This window comes from Lutra lutra, chromosome 17 (assembly GCF_902655055.1).
Source record: "Lutra lutra chromosome 17, mLutLut1.2, whole genome shotgun sequence".
In the NCBI taxonomy this organism is placed as follows: domain Eukaryota; kingdom Metazoa; phylum Chordata; class Mammalia; order Carnivora; family Mustelidae; genus Lutra; species Lutra lutra.
The window spans coordinates 57579702-57604837 of record NC_062294.1 but is presented as its reverse complement, the minus strand read 5'-3'; the positions used below and the strand labels follow the sequence as shown (position 1 = coordinate 57604837).

At 56.9% G+C, this 25136-nt stretch overlaps 1 protein-coding gene across 1 annotated transcript; it reads right to left on the bottom strand.

Moving 5' to 3' along the window:
* Positions 1–736: 736 nt before the first annotated feature.
* SSC5D (scavenger receptor cysteine rich family member with 5 domains) lies at positions 737–25095 on the bottom strand. Its single transcript, XM_047711239.1, is given in 17 exon segments — positions 737–3068; positions 6375–6539; positions 14359–14526; positions 14646–14960; positions 15035–15277; positions 15280–15642; positions 17064–17340; positions 17342–17385; positions 19391–19567; positions 19757–20071; positions 21889–22197; positions 22569–22682; positions 22914–23033; positions 23239–23283; positions 23286–23546; positions 23858–23884; positions 24388–25095. Coding segments are annotated over 17 exon segments (4560 nt in total). The 5' UTR covers positions 24413–25095; the 3' UTR covers positions 737–1476.
* Positions 25096–25136: the final 41 nt, after the last annotated feature.

Here is a 25136-nt window from a genome sequence, read left to right as displayed (position 1 = left end):
GGGCCGTCATAGGAGTCCTAACCTGGAACCCCAGGCCAAGGTCAAACCATGGGAATCTGCATCGCATTCTTCTGGGTTTGAGTTCCCAATCTGCTATGTGGCCTTAGGCAAGACGCTTGCCCTCTCTGAGCTTTGGTGTCCTTTCTGAAATGGGAATCAAGGTCCTCCCTCAAAGGGCTGGGGTGAGGATGGGATGTAGTGCGTTAAGAGGACACACTGGGTCAGACGCAGAGAAGTGCAGTCAGGAAGGGACACGATCATTCTTGTTAACTGAGCACATAACACACCAAGCTCCATCCTTGCCCAGGCTACCTCGTCTAATCCTCCCCACCACCACCTCCCCAGAGGCAGATGTTGTTACTATCCCCATGTACCAGTGACGAGACCGAGGTTCAGAGAAAGGAAACGAGCCACCAGAGTCCCACTTGCCTGGACGTGGTTTCGAGTCCAGGCTAATCTGACTTAGGAGCAAGGGCCTGGTCAGACAGGCCTGGCTACCAATCACGGCTCCACCACATCGTCCCTAAGAGACCTGGGACCTCGGTGCCCTGATCTGTAAAAAAGGGGACAAAGACAACAGCTGGCACAGCACGAGTGCTTATCTAGAGCCGGCCCCTGGGGTTAAGCGCTCTAACATACGCATTGACTTAGCGAATCAGCACAACCACCCATGAGGTGTGCACTTACTACCCCACTTACGTGGCTGGAAGAACTCAGAACAAGAAGTTAGGTAACTGGCTCAGGTTCATGCCCACAGGCAAACTCAGGCCTTCGGGCTCCAAAGCTCACCCCTTCTCTGCTGAGCTGTGGTAACAGTACCCTCCTTAGCAGGTGTTTGTGAAGGTAAAGTGACGTTATGCACAGAAAGCCCTCAAAACAGAGCCTGATCCAGAAGAGGCACTCAACAAATATTAGTCATTATTATTATTATCATGTACTCATGCATTCGAGATTTTTAAGGTGTGTGCACTCTGCGTCAGGCTCTGTTCTAAGAGCTGGGCATATATCTGTGAACAAGACAAAGATCTTTGCCATCATGGGGCTTTGCCAGTACCAATGGTGGCACCATCGTCACCACCCCCATCCCCATCATGATCGTCATCACTACGATCATCGCAATCACGCCCATGATCACCTTCACCATCACCACCACCGCGGTCATGGCCAACATCACTTCCATCGCCATCGTCACCATGGTCATCACGGCCATTATTAGGCTCACCGTCCTCCTTCTCACTACCGTAATCACCATGACCATCATGGTCATCACCCATTATCACTAACACCATCACCATAAACATCCTTGCCTTGCATGGTGCCTGTGGGATTCATAATTCAAGACCAATCTTGGGATTCCCTCCCTCTGGAGTTCCCCTAGATCCCCACAAATGTCACCGATATCTTGTTTTTAATTAGATACTATGGTTTTCATTTTTTGGTTGGGTGTGTCTTAGCCCCTCAAATCCCATATAGGGGTCATACATCTCCCCTTAGAGGCCTTTCTTCCTCCTCTGGGGTGGTGGTAGCTGGTGCAGAGGTGCTGGGGGGCCAGGACCCCTCAGCCAGTCTTTTTACAACCTCACCCAGTTGCCCTAGGTTCCGGGTGGCCTCCACCAGCTGGGTCAGCCCCAGTCCCAGGGCTTGGCGCTGCTGCTGCTCCTGCTCCAGGACCTGGGTCAGCCTCTGCAGCTGGCCACCCACGTCCCTCACAGCAGCCACCAGCTCTACCAGGGCAGGCGGCTCACAAGCCATGACCCTTACAGGTGGTGTTGGAGCCACACATGGGCCAAGGGGGTCTGGGCTCTGACCAGGGGTTGGCCTTGGGGTGAGATGGTCAGGGAAAGGTTGACCCAAGGGGTGGGCCATGGAAGACAGGTGGAGGTCAGAGGTCACTGTGGGGTCAGAGGCTGAGTGTGGGGTCTGTGTGGGTGGTGGGCTTGGTTTGGGGCTCTGGCTTCTTGGTGGTTCGAAGTCCTCAGTGGACAGAGTGTCCATGCTTGGAGCTGGAGAAGGCCTGGAGTGGCTGGACTCCGAGGTTGGAAAAGGCACTAGGCTGGACATCTTGGATGTAGAGAGATGAGAAGACCCCATGGAGGTCAACCAGGGGTGTAGGCTAGACTTGACTGTTGGTGCTAGAGTGGGAGAGAACAGTTCTGTTCCCGAGGAAGTTAGAATGGACTTGGTAGTGATCATAGGGGTTGAGGTAGGGTCAGCCGTCATGCTGGGGTGAGTGGAGGTGGTAGAATGAAGGATCATGGTGGGGTGAGGGGTTGTGGCAGGGTAAGGGGTTGTGATAGGGTGAGGGGTTGTGGTGGGTGGAGCGGCAGTGGACTGAGGGGTCGTGGTGGGATGAGGGGTTGCAGTGAGGTAAAGGGTTGTGGTGGCCTGCAGGGTTGTGATGGGTTGAGGGGTTGTGGTGGGTTGAACAGATGTGTTGGGTTCAAGGGATATGGTGGGTTGAGGGGGTGTGGTGGGTTGTGGGGTCGTGGTGAGTAGTGGGGTTGTGGTGGAATGAGGGGTGGTCGTGGGTTGAGAGGTCAAAGTGGAGTGAGGGGTGCTAGTAGGGTGGGGGTTTGTGGAGGAGTCTGGGGATTCGGAATGATCTGGAAATGTGTTGGCATATGGAGCTGTGCCCAAGTTTGGGGTTGTGTCAGATTCTGGAGTCAACTCTGAGGTAGAAGAAAGGTGGGTCGCCACTGCAGGTGCAGAGGGGTCAGAGGTCAGTTCTTTGGGCAAGGTGGGTGGTGGGGTGGGTGAGAGATCAGGTATCAGCGCTGGAGTCACAGCGCCCTCAGGGGTGGACAGAGTGAGGCCAGGGGTTGTCAGAGTGAGGTCCGAGTTCATCTGCGAGGCTAGGTCTGGGTTGGGTGGCGAAGTGTCAGGAGGGTCAGAGGTCACCCCTCGCCTTGAAGCTGCCTCAGGAATGAGCCCAGGCGCAGAGTCGGGGGTCACCGGTGGGCCAGGGGGCTCTGGCGAGGCTGACGGAGCTGGGGAAGCGGCCGGGGGCGCTGTCCTGGCCGCTGTGGGACGCTGCAGCCGCCGCTCCAGCCACGGTTTCCTCAGGGAACCTGGAGGAGGAGGAAAGACAGATGGTCGAGGTCAGCTTGCCCCGCCCACCCCCTTGGCCTGCCCCGCCCCTCCAGGGAGGAGCCGACCAACGGGAGGGGCGGACCTTGCAACGTCACAGGTTCCCCAGCAGACTTTGCCCCGCCCCAGCGCCCCACCTCCCCACCACCTGTGATGTCTCCAGACGCCACCTGGCGTCCTGCAGTGCAGGCGCGGGAGCTCGAGGGAGGGGAGGGGTACCGTGGAAGGTGGGAGGGAGCGGAAACGTGGGGGGCAGGGTCGGGCGGCTGGAGGGGCTTGCGGAAGCAGGAAGGAAAACGGGGGAGTGTGGGGACTGTGGCGGCTTACCTGGGGATGTGGGAGGGGGGGATGCGGGGGGGGGGCGAGGGAGCAAATGGGGAAGGAATGGGGGAGATGCCGGAAGGTGCAGAAGCGTGAGGGGGATGCGAGAGGCTTCTGAGCGTAATCTCAGTGGGCAAGATTTTTATGTCACTTTTTAAACAAAATTACTGCAAAAGATCCACTATGAACAAAAGAGTCCAAATTTTAGCCCAACAGGATCTGACTGGGCCAGGATTAGGGAAAGTCAAGTGAGGTAGATGGGATCCTGCCTTTAGTTGAATTTTTGATGTTCAGTTCATTGCGAATGTTTTACATTAATTTCGATTTTTAAAACTATAAAGATATTTACCTCGGTAACCGCGTGTTTTGGTGGCACCTTATGTTTAGGGCCTGAGTAGAATGAGAAGCCTCATCCCTTTCTTGGCTCAGCTTCCAGGTAAATGAGAATTTTATCCCTTTTTGCAGATGAGGGGAGTCAGGCCAAGAAGGTAGGTAACTTGCCATGGGTCGCACAGATACAGTTTGCAAATTGTGGGGACAAGATTTGAAGCAAAGTCCTTTGCATTCAGAGTCTGGGTCGTTAAATATCACTTTCCCAGTGACGGGTATGATAACATGTGGCCAACCCTAATCTGAAGTGTGGCTAGTCCAACTAAGGGTTAGGGTTTCCTTTTTCAAAAAAAAATTATTTTGGGGGGCGTCTGGGTAGCTCAGTGGGTTAAAGCCTCGGTCTTCAGCTCAGGTCATGATCTCAGGGTCCTGGGATCAAGCCTCGCATCAGGCTCTCTGCTCAGCGGGGAGCCTGCTTCCTCCTCTCTCTCTGCCTGCCTCTCTGCCTACTTGTGATCTCTCTGTCGAATAACTAAATAAAATCTTTAAAAATATATTTTTGGTGGGCAGCAAAGCGAGGTTTATTGAATGATAGCGAAGTGAATACACAAAACTCCCAAGGAGGGAGGGGACCCAAAGGGACTGCCCTCCTTTTTCACATTTTTAATTCATTTAAAGTAAAAAGCCACCAGTGTTGATAGCTAGCATATTGAACAATACAGCTCTAGAGAATTCCAGGTTTCCTGCAGGATTTTGGACATGCCTCCTGTTGTTGCCACTGGTTTGCCACATCAGAGAAGTGGCTCAGTGAGGGGCTTGGCCTCCAGCCATGCTGCCTGTGCTTAAACCCCAGATCTGTCGCTTCCTAACTGGGTGACCATGGACAAGTTATTTAACTGCCTTGAACCTCAGTTTGTGGATGATCAACGGACCTCCCTTATAGAACTGTGCTGGTACAGGGGGCTCCTGCAGAGCGGGCGCAGAGACTTAGGACAGTGCCTTGCAGGTAGCAGGCACTCTTGTGACTAATATTGTCACACTCACTGATGTCCATCCTCAGTTTCTCTCATCTGTGAAATGGGTGTAATGATAGCACCTACATCATAGGGCTCCTACAGATGCCTGAGAGCTAAAGGGGTAATATATATAAAGTTCTTAGAACAGTCCCAACACCTGGGTGTACTGTTCAGTAACTATTAACTGATTTAGTTATTATTTCAAGAATCACAGCTTGCTTAAATATTGTAGGGGTTCAGATGTCTAGAGTGGTATTTTTAATTTTTCAGACCCAAGGTTCAGAAAGCCAAACTAATAATACTCTTCTGTACGTTGTCATCAACAGCCCGGCAATGTCTCTTCTTTTTTCTCCTTTTCCTTCCCCGCTCTCCATCCCTCTCACTTTCCCCCACAGCTAGCTCCATTCGTGTATTTGACACATGTCCTTAAAGATAGGTCCTTACACAATACCTTATAAACTATAAAAGGCATATATGTATATACGTTAATGTATTAAGTGTACGTGTATTTTTGTGTTTGTGCTTTTTAGCTTTTGCAAATCGCTGGAAATTTCACGCTGCTCTTTCTCCATCTTCAGTTGCTCACACTGCCCCGTGCTCCTGTGTGTGCAGCTCAACTCGCTTTAGCTCCTGCGTGGGACTTCACCACACGCACCCACTGCAGGACACATAACCGGCCCCCAACTCCCTGATATCACAGTGTTCCAAAGAAAACCCTCATACAGCTTGCCCGTAGAAGCCTATTCAAGAATTTCTCTGGAATACATGGGGCACCTGGGTGGCTCAGTTGGTTAAGCGACTGCCTTTGGCTCAGGTCATGATCCTGGAGTCCCAGATCAAGTCCCACATCGGGCTCCCTGCTCGGCACGGAGTCTGCTTCTCCAGCTAACCTCTCTCATGCTCTCTCTCTCTCAAATAAATAAAGTCTTTAAAAAAAAAAAAGAATTTCTCTGGAATACAGGAAGAGGATTGCTGGGTCACAATGTACAATCATACCTAATTTCACTATCTTTATCAGATACCTATATCCAGTGGGGATGTCTGTTTTCCCACATCCTCACCCACACTTGATATCACCTACCTTCCAAATTTTCTCCATGCCTGTCATCACTTTAACTTTAATCTTCCTAATTCTTTATGAGTGTGAATGTTTCTACATATACTTGTTGGCCATTTGGGGTTTCCCTTCTGTGAATTGCCTGGTCATAACTGTTACCCATTCTCTTGTAGGGCTTCCTGTCATTTCTTCATTGATTTGTCAGAGTGAATTGCATAGCATAGGTTATAGTTTCCCTACGTGGGCATCGTTGATGTTTGGAGCTGGATGATTCTTTGTTGTGGGGGACTGCTCTGTACAGAGTAGGATATGTAACAACACCCGTGGCCTTGACCCATTAGGTTCTAGTAGCCTCCCTACTCTTAGTCATGACAATCCCAAACATCTTCAGATATTGCTAGTTACTCCCAGTTGAGGGCCACAAACATAGATAATAACCCCTTGTATCTGGATATATCTCTGCTGGATCTCTGGGGTGAGAGTGGGGTCACCACTGGGGAATTCGGAGTCCATCTCTCTACCCACAACACAAACAACCCGGTTGCCACAGCTACATGCCTCACCTGTGTCTCCACGGATCCTTGGAGCTGGAGAGGGACGGCCTGGACTCCGGGTGGTAGCAGTGGTAAGAGTGGATCCAGGTCTGCCTGCAGTGGGTGTCCCCTCTGGCGGAGCCCCTCCGGAAGGTGTATCCCACGTCCAGGAAGGCTCGTAACTATCCTCACCACCTTGAGAGATATAGGGAGAACTGAGTCTCGTTTCCCTTTATTATGACCCTCTGCTCCTCCTGGACCCCAACTCAGGCCTCATCCTGTCTCACCTGCACCCCCCAATCTCCTCCCTGACCTCACAGCCACCCCAGTGACTCAGCCGAGATGCTCTGAACTACTAAGAACAGAAACTGGGACTAAACCAGCTTATAAAATAAGAACAGTTCTTATTTCAATGTCCTGATGTCCCTGCCCCTACTCATTCTTTATTTTTCCCTTGGGGGGAGGAGGACACCTATAATATCTTTATTAATGAACAACCAGGAACATTTCTGTAGCATTTTCCCTATGTATTTTGGATGAATACACTTGGATAATCTCTACATGACAATTTTATGACAATACATATGACATATGTATGACATATATATGACAATACATATAAATGTATAATATCCAGTGACCCTCGAACTCTACAGATTATGCAGAACCACCTGTATGTGGATTTTTCCCACAAATACAGTACAATACTATACTGTACTTATATTTTAGTAACTTTTTTCTCTAGCTTACTTTATTATAAAAATACAGTGGATACTGGGGCGCCTGGGTGGCTCAGTGGGTTAAAGCCTCTGCTTCGGCTCAGGTCATGATCCCAGGGTCCTGGGATGGAGCCCTGCATCGGGCTCTCTGCTCAGCGGGGAGCCTGCTTCCCCCACTCCTCCACCGTCTGCCTCTCTGCCTACTTGTGATCTGTATTTGTCAAATAAATAATTAAAAATTTTTTAAAATGTACTGTATAATATACACAACATACAAAATATGTGTTAATTGTTTATGTTATCAGTAACGTTTCCCGTCAACAGTAGGCTATCAGTAAAGTTCTGAGGGAGTCAAACTCTCTCATCTATATGTAGATTTTTGACCGCATGGGGGTCAGTGCCCCTAACCCCCGTGTTGTTCAATGGTCAGCTGTGTAATATAAAAATTAACCATTTTATATGTATGATATAAAGTATAACGTAAAATACACCATTTTATATAGAGAGAATTGAAAGACTGAATTCAGTCTTCTGGCTTGGTGGATCAAAAAACGTACTTTAACAATAGCTTTTTTGGGCGCCTGGGTGGCTCGGTCAGTTAAGTGTCTGAATCTTTTTTTTTTTTTTTTAAAGATTTTATTTATTTATTTGACAGAGAGATCACAAGCAGGCAGAGAGGCAGGCAGAGAGAGGAGGAAGCAGGCTCCCTGCTGAGCAGAGAGCCCGATGCGGGGCTCGATCCCAGGACCCTGAGATCATGACCTGAGCCGAAGGCAGCGGCTTAACCCACTGAGCCACCCAGGCGCCCCAAGTGTCTGAATCTTAATTTCAACTCCCGTTGCGATCTCAGGGTTGGAAGAGCCAGTCCCACGTGGGGCTCCGCACCCAGTGAGTCTCCTAGAGGTTCTCCCCTTCCCCTCTCTGCCCTTCCCCTGCAGTTGCGTGCAAATGTGCATGCTTTCTCTCTCTCTGTCAGGTAAGTAAAAAATCATTAAAAAACACAATAGCTTTGTTGAGATATAATTCCCATACCTTAATGTGTACAGTTCGGTGGGTTTGAGTGTATTCACAATGTTGGGCAACCAGAAACTCCATGTTCCTCACCTCCCTTCACTAACTGCCCCCTGCCCACCTCTCTGACACCCCCTCACGGTGCCGCCTTCCCCACGGGCTTGCTGCTCACACCGGACCCCACACCTTGAGGTGTTCCCGTCTAGCCTCGGTGCACCTCTGAGCTTTTGCCCGTGGGATTGCCTCCACCTGGAATTCCCTTCTCCACCATAGACATTTTCCCACTCTGCACGTGAAACCAGCAGGAGGATGGTGTCTGACACACTAGGCACATTTGTCCTGGTCACTTTGAGCTCTGCGGCTAGCTGTCCCAGTTGCGGAATTCCCTGGCTCTGTCACCTGCTAATATATTACGCGAATAGAACATGGGTTAATTTTCACCTCGATGCCTGGCATTGCCAATACCTCAGTCCCATCTCCCTATTATTAACCGTTCTTAATTAAATACCTTCCCCATGCCTGTCAAGTACCTTAAGAGGGAAACTATGAAATCCTACCTGACGGTCATACTCATTAGGAATTTTAAGAACCATTAGCCTTACTATTAAAAAATTAAAAATGGAAACAAGCTTAGGAAAAAAAACAACCATTAGCGGTGAAGATGTCTTTTCAAGATGCTGGGTTTTAGGAGAACTCCACTGAGAATACAAATTGAGCCCTGTTACAATGTCAGTCCACCAACTGCAGGCATACTCCTTGGGTCTCTGTGTTCTTGAACTGTGCTCTAAGATACGGCCACCCGTGGGGCACCTGGGTGGCTCAGTGGGTTAAGCCTCTGCCTTCGGCTCAGGTCATGATCTCAGAGTCCTGGGATCGAGCCCCACATTAGGCTCTCTGCTCAGCGGGGAGCCTGTTTCCCCCTCTCTCTCCACCCGCCTCTCTGCCTACTTGTGATCTGTATCTGTCAAATAAATAAAATCTTAAAAAAAAAAATATGGCCACCCATCCACTGGCCGTTAGTGTGGGATCAATTTGATTTTTTTCATTAAAACGTGCATTTTAAACGTAAGCAGCGGCATTGCACGGTTACAGCCCTTGTGAGGCCCAATCACCTCCCTTCCCCCAAAGGACTCTTTGAGGCCATATTTTTCTCCATGTTTTAGCTTCCTAAGTTGAAGACTTGCCCATCTACATAACACTGCATGCGTAGTTTTATAGCTTGGATGTGGGCGTGTCCCTTCCTAGCTGGGTGAGCAAGTCACTGAACTGCTCCATGACTGTTTCCTCACCTGTAAAATGGGTACCATGATGGTCTACTCCATGGGGTCACAAAGCCTGGCATGTGATAAGATTATTCTTTGAATTAAATTCATCTCTCTCTAGCTCCTTCTTTTTAACCTTCATTTAATATTCTGTTGTACCAACACACAACTGTTGATTCGTCCGTGCCGTTGACAGGCAGGTAGGCTGTGGCTAATGTTTTGCTGTTACAAATATGGCTGCAGTGAATTCCTTAGATCTGTGACCTTGGGCTCAGGAGTGAGAACTCCTCAACACCTAATTGTATAACTGCGGTGTGGAAGGCAGAGGTGTCTCCCTAGACATTGTTAAACTGCCCTCCTAATGAGGCACAGAGTCGCATGCCCACCTTTACCCCACAACCTTTGTGCTGTCAGACGTTTTAATTTTTGGCAATCTCATGGGGAGAAGGTGGCTGGGGAAGCTGCTGTTTTGCTACAGATGACCGAACAAAAGCCCAGAGAAGGCAAGGAACTTTCCCAAAGTCACACAGCCAAAGAGCAGTGTTGGGCTTCAGACCCACAATGGTCTACCTGGTCCTTAATGGAGACCTCTTTCCCTTGAGGTGCAAATCTACTGAGTCTTACCCCACTCCTCCCCTGGTGAGCTTTTATTCATCCTTCAAGATTTTATTCAAAGGCCACGCCCCTTCCCCCCTCAATGAAGTCACGCCTGCATAATGCTTCCTGGGTTCTTCAGAGCTAATTCTGTCATATGCTCCTTCCCTGTGTTCATGACAAGCGTAGTTAAGAGTGTAAATCCTGGAGTTAGAATCCAAGCTCTGCTGTTTGCTGTACTGGCCCTCTTTGTACCTGTTTCCTTATCTGTAGAATGGTGTTAAGCGTTGTACTGATCTCATAAGTTTCCTTGGGGGAGGAAGTGAGTTAAGCCACGTGACGCTGGTAGATGGCTCCTGACACATGGGGCACATTCAGTGAAAACTAGCTATGATTGTTAATATTATCACCCAACCTCTGAATTTAATCTTGCATTTACTCTTGGATCCTCTCCCCTCTGCATGACCTCATGCAGCCGTAACATACAGCAACAGCCCAAATCCATGAGTCATCCCACCTTCCAAGCTGGGTATGGGAGGCCCATGAGACACGGCTAGTTGTCTGCACAGCCTCATCCGTTCCCACAGCCTCACATTCCATTCTGTCAATGTATATCTTCAGCCCAGGCACTCCGCAGAGCTCCAGGATGGTGTAGCTAATGTCTGCACCTGGGTGTGTCAAACACATCACCAACAGATCTAATATTTCCACTGCGGATCCAGCTGCAGCGTTCCCTGATCCAGTAAAAGGGGGGTCTCCATCTCCCACTTCCCTCTTCTCACACCCCACCCAACCCCTCACTCGAATCCATCAGCTCGACTCCCAGAATATAGCTTACACAATCCACTTCTGAGTCTCCACTGCTACCCTGGCAGAGACTACTGTCACCTTTCCAGAGACCTCTCAGTCTCCCTGTATGCATCCTGGCTCCTCCATCCATTTCCCATGCGGCATCCTGAGTGACTGCTTTGACAATGCATGCATGACTGTGTCCTTCCTAGCTCAAAATGCCCCACCAAGGGCTTCTCACTGCATAGAGAATAAAACTCAGAGTCTAGCCCTCTCCTATCACTCTCACCCTGCCTGGCTTACTGTGTTTCGGTCATGCTAGCATCCTTGCCATTCTCTCAAGATCTCACCAGAAGGCCTTTGCATGCGCTGCTCCCTCCGTCTGGAATGCACCTTTAGCTCCCTCGGGGCTCCCCACTGCAGATCTCATCTCCTGCCATCATTCCCATCGACCACTCCATTTCAGCCCCGCTGACCTTGAGGCCATTTCTTCAACCAGCTAAGCACGATTCTACCTCAAAGCCCTTGCATGCACCGTTCCCTCTGTATAAAACATTCTCCAGCCAGATATCTGCATGGCTTTCTCCCTCTCCTCCTAAAGGTCACGCTTAAAGGGCACTTTCTCTTGGCCATCCTATTCTAAATTGCAAATCTCAGCCTCCCTTTCCCTTGCTCATCACCGCTGTGTTCTCAGGGGTTAGTATTCACGCCTGCCGCACAGCAGGTGACAGGCGTGTAAATGTCTGTGTCTCCAAATTCTGAGAAGCCTCGAGAAATACTGCTTCAATGAACTAGAAAGTGAAATTCAACCTTTTAAAGCTTCTAGCTTCGGCTGTTACATTCATTCAACAAACGTGTAAGTCTCCACGGAGTCTCTACAGCACGGATTTGGTGGTAGACCTGTGGGGGAACCATGCTCCCCCAAAGACGCCTGTACCCTAGTCCCCAGGACCTCTGAATAGGTTACCTTATGTGGCAAAGGGATATTGTAGTTGTGATTAAAGGTGCAGACCTTGAGGGAAGAGATTATCCTGCATCAATCCAAGTAGGCCCAGTCCAATCACACAAATCCTTAAAATTTAGGACAGAGGAAGACGTGAAGACAGAAGGAAGCTCAGAGAGGTGCAGCATTGCCGGCTCTGAACATGGAGGAAGGGGCCACGAGCCAGGAATGTGGGGGCCTCTAGAAGCTGGAAAAGGTAGAGAACAGATTTTGTCCTAGAGCCTCAGGAAGGAACGCAGCCCTGCTGGACTTCTGACCCAGGGGACTGCAAAGTGAGCCTGCACTGCTGCAAGGCAGTACGGGGCGGTTACGTCCCGGTAAAGGCGGGATGGAGCCAAGGGTCCAGGGAGAGGGCAGTGTCGGGCGGGCGACGCCCTTTAACCCCGGCCTCTGCCCCCGGAGAACTCCCTTCCTCCTGGTGTCTGCTGTTGGGTAATACCATGTCCTCGGCGAGGCCCTTCGGGGTCGCCTACAAGAAACAACGGCTTCCCTGGGATCCTGCAGCGGCCGTTCATTCACGCTAAACCAGCCTCGCCACCAGCGTTCCGAGGTCTTAAACGGTTTCACACACATTTGTTCTTGGGATTGGGACCCGAGGTCGCGCGCAGTCCTAACCCCGGAGCACCCCGCGAGCTGGACTAAGCAGGTCGCTGATCGTTAGCTCAGGAACTCCGTCATCTCTCCCAGTCCGAAGAGCGAAACGTGTGTGGAATCACGAAGACGCGCCTTAGCAGCTGCTCCGAGGCAGATTTGCCCCCGCCGCAGCCCGGGCGTTCGCCGCAGGGCCCAGGTCTCCCGCGCGCCGGAACCGCGCGCACCCCGCACCGAGGGAGCTGTGCGGGGCTGTTTTCCCACAGGAAGAAGCAGGCTCAGAGAGGCGGGGTCCCTCGTTCCCAGGGTCACCTCGCAGTGAGGGGAGGAAGGCGCGTCTGTCCCTCCTCCCACTCGCCATCTGGCCTCCTTATCACTGGACCTGGGACTACCCCGACTTTTCCCAGGCGCGGCTCGCGACGCCGCTCCGAGCTCACGTCACCGCCTCCCCCCACCCGCCCCGCACCCCAGTAGGACCTCCGGGCCCCGCGTCTGACTGTCTCTGCCACGAGGGGGCGCTAGAGGATAGCCAGGGGTCTGCGCCCCGTTGCACAGAACAAAGGCTCCAGGACCCCGGCCGCCCGGCATCCGGCAGGACGGGCCCGACCTCACAACTCCCTCCCCCGCCCTAACGCGCGGCGGCCCCTCGGCCCGCCCCTCCCCTCCGTTTCCTCCTCACAACCCCAACCTCGCGGACAAGTCACCGCTCTGAAAGCGCAGTAAGCGCCTCCCGCCCCCGGCTTTTATTACCGCGGGCGTGGGTCAGCCGGCCAATCAGGAGGCGCAGCGCACCTGTGACGTCACAAGCCGTGAGGCGGATTGGGCTCATTCCCCAAGGGCCGCGCGTGCGTGCTGAGCGCCAGAAAAAGGCGGGAAAATGCCCGCGGGGCGGGGCGCCCCGTTCCTGAGGCGACGAGTCCCTCAGGGAAAGACAAGCAGAGGGGCGCGGGGCGACAGGCAGAAGGGGGACCTTCGGGGGTGGGAGAGCACCCAGAGAAGGGAGAGAGCAGCGGGAGGGTGAAGCGCGGGCACAAGGCTGGGTGGAGTGAAACAGGCGGGGCCGGGGCAGGAGGAGCCATTGATGAGCAGAAGGTGGAGTCCGCGCGCGGGGCACAGAGGGGTGGCTGGGGGCGCGAGTGGCCGGGCGGGGGACAGGCAGACAACAGCAGGGCACGCGGGGGATGGTCGGAGGCAGAGAGAGCGAGAACACGGAGGGTAGAGGCGTCGGCAGGGGCAGAACAGGAACGTGGGCAGTGTGCACTGGATGCGAGCACATGAGAGAGACGGCGACAGACAAGCGGACCAAGAGAACAGCAGAGCGACAGAGACGCGGAGCGGGCCAGTGGACGAGAGCCAGCGGGCTGGGCGGGAGAGGACCGAGGGCCGCGGATGCGCATGCGCACAAGTGCACATGCGCAGGGACGCAAGGCCCGTAGAGCCTGCGAAGCCCGGAGAGCACGCGCGCACGCGCAGGGACACGGGGCTAGACAGGCGCCGCAGGGAAGCCTGGAAGAACATTGCACACATGCGTGGACACGGGGAACCCGGGGAAGCAATGCGCATGCGCAGGGCCACGGGGCCTGGGAGATGCTGCGGGGAAACCGCCTAAGCAGCATGTGCCGGGACAGCACGCGGGTAGGGGCGCACGGGCTCCGGGTGTGGCCGCAGGGCTGGAAGGACACTCGGGCCGCACGGGCCAAGCTCTAAGGGACTGGGGAATGACGTGGTGACCTCGACCCTCTGGGAGGTCTCCGGGCTCTGGATGGAGGGGCCTAGCCTCAGGTGTCGCGGCTGGTTTGCGGGAGGACCGTGGGCTCGGGCCGTGCTGAGCCTGGTCTGATTCTCAGAGACACACGGGGGTCTCCTCTTCAAGGCTCTCGAGAGGAGCCCAAGGAAGGAGCGTTTTGGGTCTCTGGAGCCGTGGAGAACCTATCCGCGATCTCCGACACCCAGGCCAGCTCCCTCCGGGGTCTCTCGGGAAGCCTTGCCAGGAGGAGCACACAGGTCGATGGGGGCTCCATCTGCACCCTGGTCGTGCACCTCACCTGTGTCCGGAAGACGCCTTGTCGCCGGAGAGGGGGCCCCTGGGCTCTTGGTGGTGCCCCAGGAGAGCGTGTGTCCAGGTACCCCTGCGGTGGTGGTCAGCTTGGCCAGGTCCTCTCCAGAGGTGGGATCCCACGTCCAGGGGGGATAATCATCCTCATCGGCGTGGCCTTGGGAGAAAGTGGGACATGGGTTGAGTCCCTCCCTGCCTCAGGTCCTTGCTGCTGCTCCAGATACCCTTCCAGAACCTCCTAGAGTGACTCTGGGTGCCCCACCCCATTCCCAGTACCAGTGCAGGTGAGCCCCACGTCTTCCTCGTGGTCACAGTTGTGCTGGCCCCACGCCCCAGCAGGGCAGTCACTCAGGGAGGCCTCGATTCCCTTGCAGCCCACGTCATCCAGCCAGATGGGACCGGTCCCGGGGCCGTAGTGGGTTTTGCCCACTCGGGACCGGACCCTTCCACAGCCCAGCTCCCAGCAGGCCACGGTACTGTCCCGCAGGTCCCAGCTGTCATCGCACACTGTCCCCCAGCGCCCAGCATGCCACACTTCCAGCCGGCCAGCACACCGGTTGGGCCCATCGGCCAGACGCACCCGGAACGGGCCTGCTGGTAGAAGACCCCAAGTCAGGAGGGGTCAACAGGGGTCAGCCTCACCGCTTCTTGTTCCCCCCACTCACCTGATCTCCCAGCGGTGCTCCCAGTGGGGGAGGGGGCTGGGTCTTCGGAAGAGTCTGGAGAACCTTGTGTTGGGGTCTCAGTGGATGGCTCCATGGAAGCCAGAGGGATTCGCTCCACTGTGGCCTCAGAGGTCATTTCTCGGGGGCTTTGAGTGGTCGGTGTTGCCACGGTCTTGGCATTCCGTTCTCGGGGGGCCCGGGGAGTCCGTGTTGCAGTAGTATGTGAGGTCATCCTGTGGGGACTTCAGTGCTCAACCTGGTGGTAGACTCAGAAACTGTCCTTCGGGAGGCCTCAGTGGTCAGAGTCGTGGTGGTCCGTGAGGTCAGTTCAGGGGGCCTCTGGGTGCCCAGGGCCCTGGAGTGTTTAGTGGTTGGAATCACGGGGGGCTGAGTGGTCAGTCTCCTTGCATTTTTGGTCACCCACTTCTTAGTACCCTTGGGGGTTTTCCCTGGGGCTTTGGTGGTGGTTTTCTCAGGAACACTGGGGGTCAGCTTTGCTGGGGGCTTGGTGGTCAGCTCCCCAGGGAGCCAGGCATCCGGATCTCTACCCAGGCCAGGGATCCAGCTCCAGCTGAAGGGGACTGAGATGGAGTCCAGGCCAGGAGTGTCTGGAAGTTGGGAGGAGAGGACATGGAAGGTGGCAGACACCATAATGACAAGGTAGTCTTTTCGATCCCCCCTTCTCCCTCATCTCTTTGTTCTTTATTCATTCACTCCTGCATGTCTCCAACATTTATCCAGCATATTCTGTCACCCAGGCACTGTGCCAGACTCTGGGGATACAAACCTGCTGGCCAGACACACCACCCCTGCTCCTTGGCTTTTCCAGTTGGGACATGCCTGACCCTGTCTGCCCTTCCCACATCAACCTGTCCACTGGCCACCCACGGTGTCACTTCCCATAACTTCTGACAGTCTCCCTTTCTCCCTGTCCAGCTCTCACCAGTTACCAGAGTGGTACCAGGTCTGGTGGGTCATTCCCCAGCTGAAAACCCTTCTGTGGCTCCTGTGGCCTCGGGAGGAGAGGGAAAGGTCCTTAGCTTCCGTGATGCCATTGTGTGGGCCACAGTTCTCGTCACATTTCTCTGATTAGATTAGCACGTGTGTGCAGTAAAGTGTCACCTGTGCCCAAGGAAATGTCTGGCCCCTGGCTCACAGGGCTACCTAGAGAGTCAGTACCAATACTGTGACTCACGGGCAGCCAGCGGGCAGGCAGCCAGAGGTCGTAGCCAAGCTCCTGTAAAACTCTGCACCCGAGGCTGGGGGACGTCTCTGCTGGGCAGTACTGCACGTGTATGGTCACTTGCCCCTGCTGGGAGAGCTAAGTGCTCTCTGCCCGGCTCCCCGGGGAGGAAGGCTGGGGGCTCCCTGCAGACCTCTCCCGCATCAGCCCCTGCGCCTCTGCCCTCAACTGGTTTTTATGATGGCTTTTCTGATTTTTTGGGAGTCCTTCTATAAGATTATAGAACCTGAGGTTTGTCTCGGGGCCCTCCCGAATGATACCGTGTCGCACGGGTTTGCAGAGATGTGTGGGTGCATCTTTGTGTCAGTGAGCTGTGAGCGTCCCAAAGGCCGGGACTGGGCTCCTTCTATCTGACACCCCAGCACCCGGCTCAGTGTCTGGCACTCGTAAACGTTAGCAGATGACAGACACAAGCCTTGTGTGTACTGCAGCTGCCCCTCACCTTGGCCTCTCTCCAGCTCCCGACATCCCTGTCCTCACTTCTTTGATCTTGGGGAGCATAAACGGGAGGAGGAGAGAGAATCCCAACTGTGCCACTTGTTGCTGTGTGACCTTGGACAAGTTACTGAACCTCTCTGTGCCTCAGCTTCCTCAGTAAAATGAGCATAACACCCCCCAGCTTGTACTTATTGTGAGGCGCGAGTGCGGTCACATGTGTGGGAACACCCAGCCCGGGCAGGGGGCTTAGGAAGACGTGCACGTGGAAGATGTTAGTGCAGATGTTACTTCCCATTCCTTCTTCCAGGAAGCCCTCCAGGAGCCAGCAGGTGGTCAGGACCTCCTTACCAGTGCAGGAGACTCCAACATCTTCATTGTGAGCACAGTTGTGCTTCCCCCAGGGTGAAGCGGGGCATTCTGAGAGTGAGGCCTCGGTCCCCAAGCACCCCACGTCATCCAGCCAGATGGGGCCAGCCCCCCAGCCGAAGCGGCCAGCCGCAGGGTCCTGCTGCCGTGCTCTGCCACAGCCCAGCTCCCGGCAGGACCACGGCTGAGTCCGCAGGTCCCAGCTGTCATCACACACACCGTCCCCCCAGCGTCCGTTGTGCCACACCTCCAGCCGGCTCCGAACACCTGCTGGGTCCTGCCACCAGGCGCAGCTGGGGGGACCCTAGGGTGGAAGAGACCCAAAGACTTAGGAAACCATCCAGCTGTCCATCCCTCTGCCTGCCTTGCATTCATCCAGACTTCTGTCCATCTTGGCTTCCCCAAATCCGTCCATCCTGCCTGCAGGGACAGGGATAGAGTCTGGCATGGTCTGGGTTCCTTGAAAAGTGGAACACGGAATCCCTGTATGATCCAGAAATCCCACTGCTTGGGCTTTACCGCCGGTAAACGGAGGATGGCTACTCAGACAGGTGCTTGTGCACAGGGTCCTGGCGCTGTTCACAGCAGCCCAAGGATGGACACAGCCTGACTGTGCATCCCTGCATGGAGGGATAGCGGAGTGAGGCCCTGCGCACGAAATGGAATAGGATTCAGCCTTTCTTAGGAGGGGATTCCGCGACCTGCCCCGTGGGTGAAGCCAGAGGACATCAGCACGAGTACTGCAGGGTCCCATCTGCACCATGACCCTGGAGGAGTCTGGTTCATAGAGTGGGCACCTGGGCTGGGCCAGGGAGATGGGAAGCCCGCGTGTAATCCGTCTGGGGTGTCTGGGATGGTGACAAATTCCCACAGCTGCATGGTGGTGGCTGCCCGACCTCATGAATAGGTTTCGTGCCACTGAACTCACACTTAAAAACAGATGGAGCGGTCAATGTTACGTTGCGTATAGTTGACCGCAACGAACCCAACAGAGGACGTGGGCTCTGGGACATGCTGCCTTCACCCGTGTCTTAGCCATGTGGCCTCCTCCGTAACACGGACAGCATGCAGCACCCCGGGCCCGCGTGGCCAGGACTGTCCCCTGACGGAGACAAGAAGCGCGCCTGCAACAGCACCGGTCACACACAAGCCCGTGAGCACTGAGTGACTCCGGAAAAGCGGGAAAGCGGCCTCCGGGAAGAATACGTTTCCCATCCTGGAGGAGTCAGCTGTGCTAACCAGGCCTTTTTATTGTCTGTGTGTCTGTCTGTCTGTCTTTCTCTCTCTCTCTCTCTTTCTTTCATTTGATTTATTTACGGTGGGGGGAGCATGAAAGGGAGAGGGTCAGAGGGAGAAGCAGGCCCCCTGCTGAGCAGGGAGCCTGATGCGGGACTCAATTCTGGGACCCCAGGATCACAACCCAAGCCGAAGGCAGTCGCCCAACCAACTAAGCCACCCGGGTGCTCTATAGTCTGTTCTGATGTTTTGGCCTCTCGGGGCCTTGCTGACCCTGGAGGGACCACCCCGGAGGGCTAGCTAATTCGAGAGACAGGAAGCCAGCGGAGCGCGCCTCCTGTCTGCACACTAGCCAGTTCAGAGCCCACCACCCCCACCTGCTCTGGGGCAGGGGGCTCTCATGCTCTGGGCCACTGTCCACGTGGCCTGGTGCCCCACAACCAAGGGCAGCCCCGGTGCCCCACAGCTCTTGGAAACCATCCACGCAAGCCAACCCTGAGCCTGCTTACTCGGCCTTGCCCACTCCTTCCCACAGAAGCCATGGTCAAGGGGCGCCTGGGTGGCTCAGTGGGTTAAGCATCTGCCTTCCGCTTAGGTCATGATCCCAGGGTCCTGGGATCGAGCCCCACATCAGGCTCTCTGCTCAATTGGGAGCCTGCTTCTCCCTCTCCCACTCCCCCTGCTTGTGTTCCCGCTCTCTGTCAAATATAAAAGAAGCAGCAGCAGCAGCAGCCATGATCAAGGCTCTGGCTGTGTGTTCCCCTCACTACCCCTGCCTCCTGGCTCATGCTGCTCCTTCCCTGCATGGCCCCTGTTTCTACAAACCCACCATCTTTCCAAGGGCAGTCCCATCCTGATCTGCTGGCCTCACCACACCTGAGTAACACGGCAGGGCATTCAACCAAGCACAGACCCTTGAGGGCACGGGGCTCTGTTCCCTTCGCCATCCTTGTCTTTCCCCCGATGAGAACTTATGAGCAGGGAGAAAGGGCAGGGGTTGGGGGGGAGCACTGACTCTGGGGGAGGAAGCAGTCAGTAAGACCCTGTTTTCTTAGGGAGCAGAATGGACTCACCAGCTTCCGGGCCAGTCTCCCGAGGGACAGTGGGGGAAGCAGGAGGAGGTGGGATGTCTGCTGTGCCTAGGGACGGGCTCCCTGTGGGGGCCGGGGGCCTGGACACTGCCTCCTGGGACGAAGAGCGGTTGCTGTCTGCTGCTGGGGCCGTGGGGGGGACATACCCCAGAGGCATACCTGGGGCAGGGAATAGCCAATCACCACCGTGGGTGATCCCAGGACCACGGATTTAGAGTGAGGGCCCATGGATCAGGACAGGAGAGAGGGGCTCATGGGGTGAGCGTGCCAATGCCCCATGAGCCCCCCACTTCCTGTGCCTCCGCTTGAGGCTCCCACACCCCCAGCCTCTCCCTGTGTCCTCCTCACCATCACACACAGCCCCGGCGTCCTCCCGATGGTGACAGTCATGCTGGCCCCAGGGCCGTGCGGGGCAGAATCGCAGGGCTGTCTCATTACCCCGGCACCGAAGGTCATCCAGGAAGATGGGTCCAGCCCTTCCCGAAGAAGGCACCCCGGGGGCGGCCAGCGCACCCCCGCAGCCCAGCTCCCGGCAGGCCACAGTGGCGTCCCGCAAGTCCCAGGCATCGTCGCACACCGTCCCCCAGCGGCCGCTGTGCCACACCTCCAGGCGGCCTGCACACCCGTGGGGTCCATCAGCTAGACGCAGCCGGGGGGCTGGGCCTGGACGTGGGGAAAGGGAGAGGAACAAACAGACAGGAGACTGCAGTGGGTGAGCGGCGTGAGCTTGGAGGACAGGCAGCCACGTGCGCACAGATGCTGAGCTCTCCAGGGCTGGGCTTCCTGCCCGTGCCGCTGTGCTCAGGGGGACAGCAGACGCCCCACCTTCCGTTTGCCAATGGGGAAAAGGCTTCAGGATGGGAAGTCACTCAATGGGAGTCCAGCAAAGGTCTGTCCACCTCCCAGTGCCCCGTTTGTGCAGAAGCAAGCCCTGGGGACACTGGCCCTCACCCCACGTGCTGGCTGCCTACCCCAGTCCTGTACAGCAGGCTTCTCGACCTCAGCATCACCAACATCGGGGGATTGTGGGGGGCCAAGCTGTGACTGTAGGATGTCCACAGTGTCCCTGGGCTCCATCCCCACATGTGAGGGCCATCCACAGTGTGACAGACTTTGCCCAGTGTCCCCTGGGAGGAGTCGGGGGTGGGGGATCACACCCCACCCTCTACAAAGAACCCCTAGTCTGCGGACTAACCTCTTGCTGGCTTTAGGGTACATTTCTGTTGGGTCTGTCTGGGTGAGACTGGGTCACCACTGGGGAGCACAGAGTCCATCTTTCTACTCCCTAGTTTGGGGGGTACATCACCCCCGTCAGTGCTCTGGAGAAAAGAACTGACCAGGGAGGGGTCAGACATGAGGAGCTGCCTTACAGGACTTCTCTGGGGATTAAGGTGTCAGTAAGGCTCCAAGCTTCCCCAGGCACCTCAGTAGCATTCACCTCTTTTCCCCAACCACTTTGCCCCCCCCCCCCATAGGGTCTCCACTTACCTCCCAATCTGGGCTCTGGAGAACCTGCTTCTGCCTCTCTGGGCTGCCCATCCCGCACAGTACAGTCCCAGCCCACTGCTCAGGGCCCCAACCCCCATGGGTGGCCTCCGTTCCCACCACTCCAGGCTTCAGACTGCTCTGTCTGCAGCGGGATAGACCTGGCTGGTCAAGTTCTGAGTCTGGGGCTGAGTCCATAACCTGGGTCATTTGGGTTCCTTCTCCAAACCTCATTTCCACATCTGGGAAGACAGGGATGAGAGCACCCACCCCAGACGGTGTCCACGTGGTGGTGAGGCTCAGACACAGCTGGGAGGTACCCAGCACACTGCTTGGCACAGAGCAGAGACTCAGGAGAATGTCCTCTTCCTCTTCCTGTTCACATCAGCCCACAGAAGCACTGCCTACCCCCTGCCCCCCTGCTCTGGTGGGCACCCACTGTCCACCTGCAGCCCCTGTGCTTTCCCACCCCACCACTCTGGGCGGCCATCGCCCTGTGCCTGCTGGGTCCTGCAGCAGACATGCTGTGAGTCCATAAGAGTGAGGACTGGGTCTCATGCTGTCCCTGCCTGGAGTGGATGGGGTTCAAGAGGTATTGGGGGAGGGGGAGGGAAGGGGGAGGGGGAGGGAAGGGGGAGGGAGAGAAGGAAGGAAGAGGGGGAGAACTGGGAGGAGAGAGGGAAGGGAGGGGGGAAGAAAGGAGGGAAGCAGGAGGGAGGGAAGGGAGAAGGGGGAGAACTGAGGAAGAAGGGAGAGTGGGAGAGAGGGAAGTAGAGAGGTAGGAGGGAGGGATGGGAGAGGCTGGGGGTAAAGAGGAGGGAGGGAAGGAAGGAGGGAGGGAGGAGGAAGGGAGGGAAGGAATGGGGGGGAGGATGCAGGGGGAGGGAGGGGAGAGGGAGAATGAGGATGGAGGGAGGACAGAGAAGAGCCCTAGAGAGAGCAAGTGCAGCAGGTGGGGTGCAGGGGGTGGGCAGTGCGGGCAGACGGGGGCATACCAGTGCAGACCAGCCCTGCGTCCTCGCTGTGGTCACAGTTGCTCCGACCCCAGGGGCTCCGGGGACAGTCCCGCAGAGCCTGCTCCCCGCCTCCACACCCCACGTCATCCATCCACACAGGCCCCGAGCCCGGGCCAAATCTGGCGCCTCCGGGGGCGGCCAGTGCGCCCCCGCAGCCCAGCTCCCGGCAGGCCACGGCAGCGTCCCGCAGGTCCCATCCGTCGTCGCACACGGTCCCCCAGCGGCCGCCATGCCACACCTCCAGGCGCCCGGAGCACCCGTGGGGGCCTGAGACGAGGCGCAGCCGCTCTGTGGGGGGATGGGCAGGGAGGGAGGGGTGGTGAGTCTCCTGCCAGGCAGTTTGGGAAAAGCAGATTCAAACACCCTTCATTTTCCAACTGGGAAACTGAGCCCCAGAGGGAGCAGTGGCCCGAGATCCACCTGCCAGCTGGGCCTTTAAGAGTGCTGGGGTCCCAGCAGGAGAATGGTATCTGGGGCAGGAGCTGCCTGGGGCCCCTGATCGGGGCGGGGCGGGGCACGGGAGCCTGGCCCGAGTCCCGGAGGGATATGGTGCATGCTGGAGCCCTCCCAGGTACCGGCTAGGAGGAGGCCACCCAGGGGTCCCCAGGTCAGTCCAGGCCAGGCCAGAACTGTGACAGAGAGGTCTGCAGAGAACATACCCTGTCGGGGGGCTCCAGCCGTCAGCATGGGGGCCCTGGTGGATTTGGGCTGCTTGACTGGCCGCGGGCTCTTCTTCCTGGAGTTGTTCTGTGGGGTCCCAGCTGGGCGGGGGGCTGCGAGAGACAGTGGTTGGTCACTGCAGATCCTCCCGCCAGGCCCGCCAGGCCGCCTGTGCTACCTGGGAGTCCCTGAGGATGCAGCGGGGACTGCGACGGGGGGGGGGGGGGGGGGGGGGGGGCCCTCGAGGGGGTGAAGCCCCTGCGGCTGTCTGTCCCAGGGACATATCAGTGCGGAAGGCCCCTCCCTCTCCCTCCCAGCTGGACACGCGGCCAGAGTGGGCTCACCATGGGTCATGGGAGGCTCCTGAGAGCCAGGGCTCAGCTCCCCAGACAGCCCTGGCCAGAGGTCCCCCTCCAGGATGGAAGTCGGATCCTCCCTGTCTCTGGAGTTGGCCACACGCTGACCTTCGAGAGGGAGAGCACAGGAGCTTGGCTGGGGCGGCCCCTGACAAGGCAGGCATGGGGACACCTCAGGCAGTGGTCAGCTGGGAGTCCCGCAGGGAGACACCCAGTTTTTCGAGGGGTGGGGGTGCCTGGAAGTCCAGACCCTCTGAGTCCCTGGGATCATGTCTGTAGGAGTGCCCCTGACGGAGGCTCCAAGGCCTCTCACCTGCACAGACGACGCCCGCGTCCTCCTCGTGGGAGCAAATGTGGGCTTCCAGCGCGGGTGGGGACAGAGCCCCAGCTGTCCCTCGCTGCCCCGGCAGGCCAGCTCACTCAGCCACACAGGCCCTGCACCCTCCCCGAAAAAGGCACCTCCAGGGGCAGCCAGTGCGCCCCCGCAGCCCAGCTCCCGGCAGGCCACGGCGGCGTCCCGCAGGTCCCATCCATCGTCGCACACGGTCCCCCAGCGGCCGGTGTGCCACACCTCCAGGCGGCCCGCACACCCGTGGGGGCCGTCAGCCAGACGCAGCCGCTCTGGGGGGACAGAGGAAAGGCTGGGACACCTGGGAGGCCTGGTCCCCGGGAATGGCAGGACCAGGGGCTTGCCTGCGGGGTGTGGGTGAGGCCAGCCGTCCTGGCCACTGGTGGGGGTCCCAACTCCTGGGTTCTCAGGAGAGAGGTCGCCCCCATGGGAAGTGGGGGGTTGGTCACCAGCGGTTCTGGAGGAAGCAATGTCCAAGGTCATAGTTGCCCGCAGGGCTGCCGGGGTTCCCCTGGAGGGGGAGACTGGACAGGGGTGGGTTGGAGCTGGGCAAGGCCAGACAGAGGTGCTCAGGGCCACTTACCAACAGCCTGGATCCCCATCAGAGCCGCTGGAAGGGAGGTTGGAGGGGTGGGGTAGAGTGAGGACAGGCCCCATGGGGGTGCTTTCTCCGGGTCTTAAATACCCCAGCGCGCGCACACACACACACATACACACACACTCCTCTGAACCAGAAACCCACCGCTGGGAGGCAGGACTCTGGACAGAGGGCTGGGCAAGACTCAGGTCCCTGAGACGGGCGGGGCCCCACATGCCTCGGATCAAGGCTGGGAGCCAGGCCCTTTGTGCTCCCCCAGGGGCCTGGTTAATGTCAAATGGGAGTGACCCCCCCCCCCCAAGGTCAGGGCCAGTTGCGGTGGGGAGTAGTCCCTGGGGTCCTCAGAGGGTGGGATGCGTGTGCAGAGGCTGGGTCCCTTGGAAGGATCAGGCAAGGACGACCAGATGTCCTTCATCCCAAGCACTTGAGACAGGGCCCCGGAAGTCTGAGTCGTTTAAGTGTATGAGCTCAGGGGTCAGAGGTCCCTGAGTCCCCATGGAGAAGGGGTCACTCACCGAAAAGGCAGGCCAAGACCCTCATGTTTGCAGACTCCAGGGCAGGGACGGGGTGAAAGGGGACGCGAGCAGGAGAGGGGAGGAGGCTGTGGCCACCGGAGGGAGGGAAGGAGAGAGGGAGAGAGGGAGGGAAGCGCCTGCCAGAGGCGCCCTGGACCGGGGAGGAGCAGGCAGTGGCTGGACGCTCTGCCAGAAGGAAGAGAGGCTGCCTGCCGAGGAGGCAGCAGGGGACAGGAGCGGGGGCAGGGAGGGGGCTGGCCGCAGCGGAGGCCTGAGGAGGAGGGGGGTGGCAGCGGGGAGGGTGTCCAGCTGCAAACCCCCACAGGGAGCTGGAGCCGCCAGGCCCAGCGCCCTGCTGTGCTTAGAGATGCTGTGGGGAGGGCGGCCCGCAGGAAAGGGACCCGGCAGAGGCACGCACAGGCCGCCACCGTCTGCCTCCTCTGTGCAGCCAGGGGACGAGGTGAGACCAGGGTGGAGCGGGTGGACCATGGATCCAGACTGGCAGCAAGAGGGCTTACAGCTCGACACCAGGAAGGACTTCCTGGATTGGGAATGGGGACTGAGGAAGCCCTCCTGGCTGGCCCTCGTGGGGCTGGATGCAACCCTTCGGGCTCCCATCCGTGGGGGCACTGGGTGAACCCCAGGGAAGCCGGAGATGGGGGGGCAGGCGGACTAAGTGCTGAGTGTAAGGTGAGGGAGAGGGACTCCACACGCACACTCACATACACAAACTCACACTCACTCACTCC